Source organism: Papilio machaon, chromosome 10 (genome assembly GCF_912999745.1).
Source record: "Papilio machaon chromosome 10, ilPapMach1.1, whole genome shotgun sequence".
Classification (NCBI taxonomy): Eukaryota; Metazoa; Arthropoda; class Insecta; order Lepidoptera; family Papilionidae; genus Papilio; species Papilio machaon.
Genome location: NC_059995.1, coordinates 7,775,354 through 7,789,259, shown reverse-complemented (window position 1 = coordinate 7,789,259; position 13,906 = coordinate 7,775,354). Strand labels below are relative to the sequence as shown.

Below are 13,906 nucleotides of genomic sequence, written 5' to 3'. Positions count from 1 at the left end.
AAATTAAAGAAAAACAATTTTTTATTTACACAGCTATCTTTAGCCAAGAACAGAAAGCGGATTTTGGTCTGAATTTGAAATTCATTTTGTATTGTCAATATTTGTTAAACATGATTTGATTTTGTAATGTTTATCTTGTTATAGGACTGGACAAAACCGTTATACGATTGTTGACTTGATTTAACACTACTCAATATTTTGTGCTATCACCAAAGCTTAACCGTATGGAATATACTTTGATTTTTGAAAGACAGGACCTGTTAAACTAGCGTATTACGGTCTGTCAAAAAAAACGAACAATAAGTTTTACACTTGCTTACTTGTGTGCTTCTTTTGTGTGAGGTATTGTCCATCAATCACGTGAGGCTCGAAAGAGGAGGAAACGGATTCCGGAAAAGATCACGCAGCATCACGAGATAGGGGATACTAAAATAAGATATCACGTGCATTTATTTTCTGCCTGATGACGCAAATTAAATAAACATTTTTTATAATGTTTTGAAAATTTGAATATTACTTTTTCACTAAAAATTACACGTTATTTTGAGGGTAAAAGCGGGATTGATCTAAAACCTCATCATAAATCACCAGAGAAGTGGTGGATCTCAAAAAATTGCTAAAAAAAATGTACAATATTCGATTGATGTACGACCCATAATTATTCATTGTTATGTTTACGTAAGTATAGTAAAATTTATTTAGGATAACGAGGGGCTTTATGTCTAGTCCTTTTATCTTTAGTCAAAGGTAATATACATTTAATAGTGAAGTTTCTTACATTTACTTTCAATGTAACAAATATAATATTTATAAAATATGTTATTGCGAAAGCAATGCGAATGTAAGGTTATATTAGAAATTCCTTGGTCTGCAGCGACTGTGCACTGCTCACCTACTTTCACGTTACACAACAACTAAAGGTACAATTTTAATTCAGAAAACATTATCATCTAAGTCAAGTTACCATCTAATCAAGTTACAGTAGTTCAAACCAATAAAAAACATTTGTTTGTTCAAATTTATATACCTAGTTAGATTAAAAGCACTAATATAGATACCATGAGCTACAATAAAATGTAACGGACCTTTTAAATGTTAAAAGTGTTATTAAGAGGTTATTAAAAGCGTTACATGTTATTAAAAGCGCGCTGTAATGTCCGAAATAAAACACAAGCGTCCAAGTCCATGATGTATATATAACACGACTAAGTTAAAAGGGTATAGTAAATAACGAAAAAATTGATGTTTTTATGCAGGTCACCTCACCATCAAGTTATAACTGAAAGAGGTTAAATGCAACTTATTAAAACTGTTTGAACAGTTGTATAATTGTACATTTGATTGTAGTTTTTAGTTTGTAGTTTGTGCAATTTGTAATTGTAGTTGTATAATTGTTTATAGGTACAGTTATTTTCATCTTTTTTACTAATTAAATAAAACAAATGTGACTTTCTTTTGTCAAACATTTAATTTACAAAAGTAAATATTCTGTTAACGGTATCATACGTATTATTAATTGAAACACTGCTAGTAAATTAACTATGATTAATTGATGACTAAGTAACACTAAATTGTATAATGGTATGATTTAAATTTATTCAATCACTTCATGACACGTTCATATTAAATTCATGTTACATTTTATGTAACATCATAATTATTACCTATGCATAGCCGCACACAGAAGGTTTCCCGATGACTACCCCATTAATGCCGCGTTTGACAGTGTCTCGTCAGTATGACGTCAGTTAAGACGTCACGAGGTAATCAGAAAAGTTACTACGCACGAGTAACGATATGCGGATACTTTGTACAACTTTTTAAGAAAATTATGCGACCCAAGAAATTGTGAGAACGGATGAACGTTAAAGTTGTTTGTAGAAAGCTATTTTTTAGCCAAAATAAAATAAAATCTGAAAGAATTTGAACTTAATTAATAACGGTCTAGTTTCGAACAATGGGAGACAACTTAAATATAGTTATTAAGGCCAAATAACATAATGTAATATGTTATTTTTTGGCATAGAATGAAATGTTTGTTTTACGAAAAATAATGTGCGTTAAATGCACTTGATATCTTATTACTCGTTACTTACTGAAAATGATAAAGCTACATTTAATTGAAAACAACGATTTCAATTCGGCATCAGCAATCGACTCATTTAACGCTCAATATTACCATCAGCTGGAAATAGAACCTATCAACGAGCTTGTGTTCAACCTATATGAATTTTCCAAGTCCATTAACTCAACCTGTATATTCTATATTAATTCCAAAGACGTCAAAATATGACAACATAACTAAACAAAGGAAAATTAATTAAAGGAACCACACTCTTCACCTCAACATCACAGTTAAAACAAAAATGTAACGTCACATCCGCTGTGCGGCTTCAATACACCTTAGTAAATATAATGCAAGCGGATTAATGAAGCTGACTGAAGCTTAAAGCATTTTTAATAAAAACTAACTAACTAGGGTGACGCATTGACCCAAAGTGGGTCTTGGCCTCCGACAACAAAAGTCTCCACTTTCTCCGATCCCGCGGCGTCCCGACCCAGTCTCGGACCTGTAGGTCCCGAAGATCTCTATCTACCTCATCCATCCAGCGATATCTGGGACGGCCAACTGGACGCCGACCACTCGGTCGTCCCATATATGCGCGTTTGACACCACGAACATCATCCATTTTTTCTAAGTGGCCGAGCCAGCGGAGTCGTTGCGCTTTTATCTCGCCAATGATGTTGGGCTCGGCCACCAGTTTCTCAATCTCAGTGTTTTTTCTGATGCGCCACGTTCCATCCTCTTTTTGCACTCTCTTTTTTTGATTTTTAATAAAATAGACGTAAATTGGAATATTTATGCAATGCTATAATCCATTTGTTTTAAATCAAATTTTGAAGTTTTTGAACAACATTTTTCTTTAAGGCGGCTGCATGAAATTGTATGTTCCAAGGAATGTTTCTGTATGCTTGACGATGTACTAACCGTGGTTTTCCGAGACTTAAATCTCTGTTTAAAGCATAATGTTATCTCTGTTTTGTCAAATATAACGACAGGGATGACGACATGTTTAATACAGAGATTTTGGTCTAAGAAACCAACGGTTAGATGACTATTTTTGTACAGTTATATTCGTCTGCATTGTATATATTCATTGATTGGTATCGTCACATATTAACCTCATGTATCATAACTGTAACGTAATACATTAGCCTTATAGAATATCCACGGATAATTTTATACTTATTAACATTGTGGTGTAGACCGTGCTGGGTGCGCTGCCGCTTGCTGTTGCGGGCGTCAACCGTGAGCCCAGCCTGCTGCCGGGCCGCCGTCTTCGCTTCGTGGCTGCCAACATCGGCCGCCCCAGACCACCGCTGCCGCTCCACAGGGACTCACTCTCGCTCAGGTCGCTGTCAAATATATGATAAGATTAGATTGAGATTACACAGAAAATTATGTCATTGTATTAAATTATGCAACTACAATTCACTGTACACGTAGTCTTTGATTCCCAACATGTGTATAATTCTAAGATCCACATGTGATGTGGTTGATTTCTAATGTCATAATGTACATCCAATTTGGTTAATTTCATCTTAAATTTCTGCTATGCTTCTTACAGATACACACTTTTATCAATAACGTTTATGAATATGGAAATTAAATAACGTCAGATGTCAAAAAGTATCTTTCATATTAGTCCATAATACATGCGTTTAAACGTGTGATAAGTGTTGACACAAACGACAAAGTTATTTCACTTCACCCGTGAAGACGTTCGCCCACTCAGTCTCGTTTTACCAAAGCCATTAATAATTATAATTTTCATAGATTTCGTAATGCAAATTGAATGATTGTCTTTTTAAAGTCAAATATTCCGTTTGCTTTCTACGACACAATTTAAATTATTTTGCCACGATTTTTTATCGTTCATCAATATAACATAATAACTTTGCTCTGTCGAGATAAAATTGGCAACGTTTATTTTAGAATGCAATGTGAGCCTGTTCTGTTGTCTGTGCCCAGTAAAGCATCGCAACACTGAATTTTAATATGCACGTTGGCAATATAAAAAAATAGTATATTGCTCTTTTTAATACAGTATATTGATAATTATCATCCATCCATTCAGCCTCGTTACGCCCACTGCTGGGCATAGGTCTCACAAAGATCGCCACGATGATCGGTGCAACCCGCATCCAGGATACTTATAATTATATTCGGCACTATTTGAAAATTGCATTAAAGTTATATACGTAATACAAATATATTCAATATAACTAATTTTAGTTTTTGAGGTTATCCGTGACATTACATTAGTTGTGTTTGATCACAGACCACACTCTTGCAAATTGCTAGATTACATTGTTTGTAGGCGTATTTGCTTAGATACTCGTGCGAATAATTGCGTGGTCGCTGGTACAAGAATAAATGTTAGGTTTTAATTTATATTTACGTAAAATCGAGTATTCACGTTATGTTACAACTTAGACTGACGTTTCATCTGCATTGACTCATATTTTTGTTTCCATTTTTTTTTTCAAAGATAATGTGGGTGTTAACAATATATGCTGATACAATTGTCACCGCAGTAGAAACCCAGAGAAGGTCGAAAACTTATCATAGCAACTAAGCTAATTGTGACTTGCTGTACGAGTATAATATTCGATCCTAAGTGGGAAGCAAATTTAATTCTTTGTCTATCCAGGGTGATGACACAAATGCGTGATCTCGGCGTAGTGGCGTTCTTCGGTCTCGACGGCACGTGTCTCACCGAGGCAAAGCTCGCCGCCGCCTGGAACCTTCCTCTAATATCGCATGTAAGTAATCTTGACGACACGTGCTTTCCTGAGGCAAAACTCGCCGCCGCCTGGAACCTGCCTCTCACATCGCATGTAAATAGTGCCTACGTCACGTAAGTAATCTGGTTGTTGGCCTACGTCTATGCAATTCATCTCATCTGAGAAAGCTTTACGCAATCGTATACAGGAGTATCAATTTTCTATAAGCATTTTTTTTTATTTTATTTTTTTTCAGTTCTGTTGTGAATTATCTCCGTATACTTTCTACTTTATCTTCTTACTAGATATTAAATACGCATAGTGACGTAATTGTTTTGTGATCCTCCTTAGTTTAGATATAATATAAGAAGTATACACTAAGAGCTCCCTTGAACAAATAACGACTGCTACGAACAAATAACTGCATAAATAATCTTTTGATTGTAATGGGACTTAAATTCAGACGACAAAGTAATTAAACTGTAGTTCTTGTTATAAAATAAAACATTCACCTTTCTTTGGTTTTCTAAGCCGAGCTAGTTATATAGTTCTACAAAGATATCAAGTAATTAAAAATTTTTCATTTTGTGTATTCTTTACTCATTGAAATATTTTTAATAATTTAATATTTATGCTTGAGAGAACTAGAACACTCTGTATATGCACATTGCTGATGAATCTATTCAATAGAAAGCTGAATAGAAACTTATTGCTATATAAAATTAAAGTATTACATACAAATACAAACATTTATACAATCAAATTTTTTTGTCCACTTGTAAAAATACTTGCTTTTACCCGCGACTCCGTCCGCGCGGAATAAAAAAAATGCACACAAGATAAAAAAGTTCCTACGTCCGTCTCCTAGTTCTAAGCTACCTCCCCCATCAATTTTCAGCTAAATCAGTTCGACCGTTCTTGAGTTATAAATAGTGTAACTAACACGACTTTCTTTTATATATATATAGATAGATATTGCTCTTGTATTTGATATATATTACATGCCAATGGTATTTTACAAAAACACATACACCACGAAATATTCAACATTTTATTTTAAAGGGACTTTTTATCACGTTTTTTCCTTGATAATTTATATTTTTCCTACCATTGTCAATTGACATAACATTAAATACAATACACGAACGTTTGCCGTCATAGCATTTTGAACGTGTGAAACGAAAAATCAACGAAAAAAATATGAAAACATTTTTCATTTGTGAAAATACATTGTTGAAGATAATATATTTTCTCAAATGGCAACCTCAATAAGGTTTCGCAATACGTAATAGAACAGATCCACACAAAATGGTGTAAGGAAAATACGAGATACAAAAATATAAATTTTATTTTTAAATAGTGATTAATATGCATAATTATTAGGGTGGGTCAAAAAAATCAACTATTTTTTTTTTACAATTAATACGGAAAAATGGGTTACTAGGCACCTTAAAAAAATTCTCACCAAATATGAACTCTTAATTTTAATAGGAAGATCCTCCGCGTCGCAGTTTTTCATTTTTTTCTCAGTCCAATAGAAAAAAATTCATTCCTCATCATTAATTGGTCGTACAGAAAAATTTTTTTAAGAATTTTGTAGGAAATTTAATGCTCTACAAAAAAGGTATCTTATGTTTTTTCCGTAAACCTCACCATTTCACTAATATTGAAGATTTAAGATTGATTATTTTAAGTCAAATGTCACTTTTGTTTATGAATTTTATAACTTGACAAGAAATGGCTATTATTGAATGCGCAATAGAAATTTTTGTAGCAAATTAACTGCTCTATAAAAATGGTATCATATGTTTTGGCGATTAAATTAAGCGTTCAAAAGATATTCATCATCAAACTTTCATGTATACCGATTTTAAGAGTTTTTGATTAAATAATCGAAAAATTTCAATTTAATCTATCAGTTTTGAGAAAATTTACACGAAAAAAATTTTTTTTTATCAACTGAGAAACTTCAAAATGTTTTTCAAGCTTTTTTTTATGTGTAAGTATTTTTATCTACATTTAAAAAAATAAATTGTACATTATTTATCGCTTAGTTAATCATTTATCAATAAAAATACTAACTTAAAATCGGTATACATGAAAGTTTGATGATGAATATCTTTTGAACGCTTAATTTAATCGCCAAAACATATGATACCATTTTTATAGAGCAGTTAATTTGCTACAAAAATTTCTATTGCGCATTCAATAATAGCCATTTCTTGTCGAGTTATAAAATTCATAAACAAAAGTGACATTTGACTTAAAATAATCAATCTTAAATCTTCAATATTAGTGAAATGGTGAGGTTTACGGAAAAAACATAAGATACCTTTTTTGTAGAGCATTAAATTTCCTACAAAATTCTTAAAAAAATTTTTCTGTACGACCAATTAATGATGAGGAATGAATTTTTTTCTATTGGACTGAGAAAAAAATGAAAAACTGCGACGCGGAGGATCTTCCTATTAAAATTAAGAGTTCATATTTGGTGAGAATTTTTTTAAGGTGCCTAGTAACCCATTTTTCCGTATTAACTGTAAAAAAAATAGTTGATTTTTTTGACCCACCCTAATAATTATGATCATATAACATATTATATGATCATAATGCACGATGTCTTTTTATTACTACTGGTTACTTCTCATCATCTCCCTGGCCTTTTTCCACTCATGTGGGGCCGTACACATGATTTTGTAAACCTTAAAGTTTTGGCTTAAAGCTTTACGGCCGGCGGCCTGCCTGTTCAAACCTACGTGGGAGGAATTTCTTAAAATGAAATATAATATAAACTAAATAATTCAAAATACGGCAAAAATAAAAATTAGTACTTCTATGGTCAATTAAATAATCGTTTGTTTTTGAGATCAAAGTCCCCGTATATTGTTATGTCTATTTAGGCAAAGAAAATTACAGGGAAGACAATATGTTTTATACAGAGATTTTGGTCTCAGAAACCAACGGTTAATCTTCTTAAGATTTTGTAAAACAAAAATAAATGCTTAATTAAATATTTAGAGTGATGTTCGTTTGTTTCAGTAATTTTCCATCGTTAATTAACTTCCACAAAAACTGTCGAATATCGATGTTCTTTACAACAATAGATCTTCATAAATGACGGAGGTAAAAGATTACGTTGACAGGATTTTTCTATATAATTTTGAGGAATAGTATTACAATAATCTTTTATGTAATTCGAAACTTTCTGAATTTGGAAGAAAGATTTATTTAAATATTATTAAAAAGGAAGAAACAAAACACAACAGAATATTTTACAACAAACCCAAGTATTATTCGATATTCAAATTTCAATTAAAATAAACGATTAAATAAACAAGGTAGAAAATATTTAAAAAGCCACATATTAACTAAATTTAAAAATATAAATTGTGTACAAATTGTATTTATATTGGGTAAACATTGTCTTTACATATTATGAAAACAATACCTTCGTATATTTACAGAACACGTTCTACGATGAAAAGATTTACATTCTATTTCGAGATCCTTTGCCTTGTTTGCCAAAAATAAACTTGTTGACAACACTTGATGTTAACAAAGTTCTTTCCTATAAAAAAAAAAAAGTAAAATTGGCTACAAAACAAAACAACAAGCGGTGCCCTTAGTTCAATATAATACCTATTCTTGGACATCCACAAATGCAGATGCATTGGCCACCTTTAATCGACACAGGAGAGGGACACCTCAGAAGAAGTTTCCACTTCATATGTAATCCTTTTCACCGCTTCGTTTCCTTCAGGTACAATTAGACTACGACACTATACACAGTACTCTCAGTCACTGATTGCCAAATTTATTCCGACACAATAATTAGTATTAGTTCAGATGCTGTGTAAAAATATGTACATGTGTAAACAGTACAGACATCTATGTCGGACATTTATTTCGTAACCTAATCGTACATTTATGAGAAAATGTTGGGAGGGTAAGAGTGAGATTTGGCCTCGGGCACGCATTTAGCTATCATTAATATAGCTTAGGAGTGCGGTTATGTTTTCTAATGGAATTATAGTTAATTAGGTTTACGGGGATGCTGCTTAATATAAATTTGTACATCGCTGTCTCTCGTTATTTAAAGCTTACTGAAATGTTGACCGAAAAAATATTTTGTTACAAAATAATTCGATCGGATAAAACGCGTCTCTACGAGGTGTGACTGACACCGGGGAAACTCCCCTTTATATTAACAAATATATTCTTCTATTTTAGTATGTATGATAAAACGTAATGTAGTAATAGCTTGAAAAGAAATAGTTTATTTTATTCTTTTGTACATTAATGGACTTGTCTCTGGAGTATGACATAACGACAACTCACTAAACTTGTAGAAGGTCAAATAACCGTAACGTAAAGGTCAAAAGCACAAACAGAGTAATGTTTTCAATAAAGCGTATCGGTTACTAACTGATTAGTGTGAGCCAAGTTATTTTTCATTGCGATAAAATGATAACATTTCAGGTAATGTAATGTTATAATTATAATTATTTTCCACTATTTTAATACGAAAATACATCCTTAAATCATATATTTTTATTTTTATAGTGATCAAATTAGTTCTTCATCTAAATCTTACTAATATTATAAATGTTTAGATGGATGGATGGATGTTTGTTTGAAGGTATCTCCGGAACGACTGAACAGATGTTGATGACATTTGGTATGTATGTAGAACATAGCCTGAAAGAACACATATGCTACTTATTAAGTCTTTAGTCGAGTCACGGGCGACAGCTAGTATATTCTAATTTCAAAATGCGTTTAAAATTGTGGGTCTGTTATAAATGCTTGACAACTTTTGTTTTTTATTATATATTTTTTTTAATGTAGTATAAATCATATGTAAACTATTATATAAAAACTATTTGTCAATACTTACTTCATCATCATCATCATCTCCTTGACCTTGTCCCACTTACGTAGGGTCAGTGCACCAGGTTTCCATCCTCCAAATCAATCTGTCTGCCCTCATCTTCATTGTCACGCCCTTCTTGATTATGTCACCTTTCACGCAATCCATCCATCTCTTCCTAGGCCTACCTCTACCAGTGTAGAGGTACAACACTTCAATATTCCGCTGTATTAAATAACAATATGTATTTTTTGTTGATTAGAAATGCCCTGAAGCAGAGGGTTCGCATGAGGCGGGCGAGGCTGGCGGGATGGGCGCGACATTCGCCCGCACGTTGCCACCCGCTCACAAGGTCAGCAAGTCAGTGGTGGCTCTGCTGAAGGCCTTCGGATGGAACAAGTTCGCGATAGTAGCCGGTGACGAGAGCACCGCCGCTGGACAGCAGATGGATGCCATTAAAGTAACTATAGAACCTATTAAATATACAATTTAAAAATTAATAAAGCCCGACTTACTCTATGAAAGCTTTAATCTAAAGGCCACACATTAGAAAAGCCATGCAAATTATACAAAATTTCCCAGTAAAAAATAATATATGTCTATCGTTTCTATGGATTCGTAATTCTCTGGACAGAATTATAATACATTTTTGGTAGATTGTTAATTTTTAAAAATACTTATGTGCACCAGATGACCGTAACAGCAATTGTCTCAGAATACATCGTTATAAATTGTAAATTTTGTAGTATAACTTGTTACAAATTGTCAACAGACCACAGACTAAACAATTTCAGTACAAGTATTGTAAACTAAACTCTATTCAATAATGAATCTATTCGATATTCCACAGAAACAAAGTTTTGGAAAGTTTTGGAAACTTGCTGCTTAAAATCAATATCTATTAACCTCAAACTGCATATTTTGATAAAGTTTTTGACGAAGAACAGTTTTTGTTGTAATAATATTGTCTTTTTTTCTAAAGTGTACATTTTATTCTGTAGATCTCTAAAATATTTCAGTTCTCTCTCTTAAAAAATTATTCCATTAAAACGTGCCTGAGAAATTTATCACTTGTTCAGTGGCAACATTATGAATAAAAAATAACGTTTGAACAAACTTTATTCGGAGAAAAGGGGAAAGTTTTCGAATTCCAACATACTTAAACATGATGCGTAGTTTAATTTGATATTAATACAAGTTGACATTTATAATTATACAACCAATTGCATAATTTACAATACAATACAATATTATTGGTAATATAAAAATTACAGGTCACAAAAGTTGTACAGTCGATCTCATGGCAACCAAATTTCTACATAAACAAAAGCAATTGCTCAGGACAGTATTTTTGCTATTATTATTTTAATAATCTATAATGTCCTTTGTTAATTATACATGAAATAATTATTTAATTTCAATCTTTGATGGGCAAAGAAATAAATTGGCTAATGATTTTCATTGGCCGCATTTTAATAAATAATAATTTACCATGATATTTTGAAAAAAAAAATATACCTATATATATTACAAGATGAAGGCTTAAAATAGACGGAGGATAAAATTTAGTTATCTTCAAAATATTGTATCCATCCATCGATCCAATCAACCTGTAGCCGTTCTTTTCTTGACGCAGGACTCTCCCATTTTATTATTTCCACTTCGGCCGGTCACAACTAGCTTATAGAAAAAAAATTACAACGTAGAAAATTTCTTCCAGCAGATAAAACAAACTTCGTTTCCTTTTTTTCTAAATTAATTATTGTCGGGAACCTATCGGGAATACAAAAATATACCGAGAACCGTATTTCCAGGACTTATATAACCCAGTATAGTATAGCACGTTATTCCAAACCGTAATCTATATATATATATATTCATTTATATATGAATATATATACATTTATATATGAAGTTGCATCTAAAAATCCATAGTAAGATGATTTGTGATGATACAGGAACTGTCACAGAGCAATGGGCTCGTGATAACAGCGGAGCACCGCTTCATCGATTACCTGCCGCACAAGTCCGAGCACATACAGCGGATCGTTGATGACACCTACTTTAAAACACGAAGTAAGCACAATCTTTGTCTTTATAACGCATTATATTACATTCATGGTACTGCGTATTCGTTCGCATTGATTTCTGAAACGATTTAACCTATACGATTTGGATTAATATAATATTGTGATAAGGTTCACTTATATTTATACTGTTTCTTCATTTAAATTGGTACATAGAAAGTTATTTTAATTAAAAAAGATCTTTTCTGAGATTTTGATTTTGAGTGAAACTTTACCTAAGATTTGTCCAGTTTTATAAAGTGGTTTATTTAATTCATAGTATGTATACTTTAATACGAATTTCATTTATTCAATAAATCACTATATTAATTATTCACCCTTTTCAAGTTCTAAATGAGATTATTTAGAACTTAATAATAAATAAATAAATTTAATTAATTTATTTATATATTAATTATTTTTATTACTTAAGATAAATAAATTACTTTTGTTTAATTTTGTGGCGTTCAACTGAATAATTTAAATAACGTATATATTCAAATTAACAACCTAAAGTTTATAAATTGCCCCGTGGAAAATAACAATTAAACGGCGGCGTAGAAACTTCATAACTGCATCAAATAAATAACGAATTTATCCGTATGTTTGTTATTTGACTCTATTGCAAATTAACAAAGTTGTTTTAGTAGAGAAGTTTGAAAAACAAAATAATATTTAAAAACACAAAATACATATTTAGATTTATTTGTATTTTATTTTACTTTATCGAAAATCGTCTTTCTAGCTTCAAAATTTACAAACATACAAAGTCATCTTTTATATAAAACTAGCGACCCGCCCCGGCTTCGCACGGGTGCAATGCAAAATATACCTACTACAGAATGTCCTTATACACAACGTTCACAGCGTTCACATTAGAAACCTTTAAATTTATCAGTGTTTCTCTACTATATTATGCATTTATTATACATACAAACCTTCCTTAAGAATCACTCTATCTATTAAAAAAAACCGCGTCAAAATCCGTTGCGTAGTTTTAAAGATCTAAGCATACATACGGACATACAGCGAAAGCGACTTTGTTTTATACTATGTATTGATGTTCGTCTTATATATAAAATTTTCGTGTCACAATGTTCGTTCCCGTACTCCTCCGAAACGGCTTGACCGATTGTCATGAAATTTTATGAGCATATTGAGTAGGTCTGAGAATCGGCCAACATCTATTTTTCATACCCCTATTAAGTTTTTTTTAAATGCGCGCGGACGGAGTCGCGGGCGACAGCTAGTCTAATTATAAATTTATTCTAACCTACAACAAAACAACACCGTAAACAATAATAACATTAAATTAGAACACTTATAAAAAAACTTAAACATATTTTTAAAAAATACATAGTTATTTTTAAAGAAATTAAAAAAAAATCATATTGAAAACGTGACGTATTATATGCGTTGAGGCTTTAAGGTAATCATGAAGCAAATCCATTTTGAAACTATACATGAGAAGAAATGAGTTCGTTAATTCTAATCACATACGAACACGTGACTTAATTCGCTTCGCTTATTCTCTTCTAACCTGATTTTGTTCGCACACAATCATTCAGCTCACATCGATCATTGTAAGATAACAAATAGACTTAGGGATTCATATATAACTACGAGTAGCTATCGCCCGCAATTCCGTCCACGCGGAATTAAAAAAAAATGTATAAGTAGTTTATGTGTTCTACATCTTTGCCAAATTTTATTGGGATCCGCTGAGCCGTTCCATAGATACCTTCTAACAAACATCCATCCATCTAAACATTCGCATTTATAATATTAGTAAGAAAGATTTAATCCCTATATCCCTTGATGAGAATAAGGCATCACGTGTGAACAACTGGACGGACCATTTTTTGTTGTATTTGATACTGTAAAGAGAAAGTTCTTATGAAAGAATAAATGACATTTAATTTGAAATATAATAACAAGTTTTAAATCGCGTAGATGAAGTCGCGGGCAAAACCTAGTGTACCAAAAATAGCAAATACTAACTCAAAATCGTTAAGTGTAGATTTAGCATGAAAAATGCATAGTCCAGTTCAATGGATATGTCTCTATGACACATTTCACTGGTTAACAACGTTATAAACGTCTATCGATTTATGTTGAAAAATTTTAATTTTTTAAATTGATGGTACGAAAATGTCTGTTTTAAAAGTTCACAGCGGTTCAA

General features: G+C 31.9%; 1 protein-coding gene across 1 annotated transcript in view; it reads left to right on the top strand.

Moving 5' to 3' along the window:
- Positions 1-13,906, top strand: part of LOC106718044 (guanylate cyclase 32E-like) — a 32,963-nt gene that overhangs the window by 2,187 nt on the left and 16,870 nt on the right. The window contains exons 3-6 of the mRNA XM_045679831.1: positions 3,268-3,413; positions 4,716-4,827; positions 9,921-10,118; positions 11,617-11,734. Of these exons, the coding sequence (XP_045535787.1) occupies positions 3,268-3,413; positions 4,716-4,827; positions 9,921-10,118; positions 11,617-11,734 (574 nt within the window). The remainder of the gene's footprint in view (positions 1-3,267; positions 3,414-4,715; positions 4,828-9,920; positions 10,119-11,616; positions 11,735-13,906) is intronic.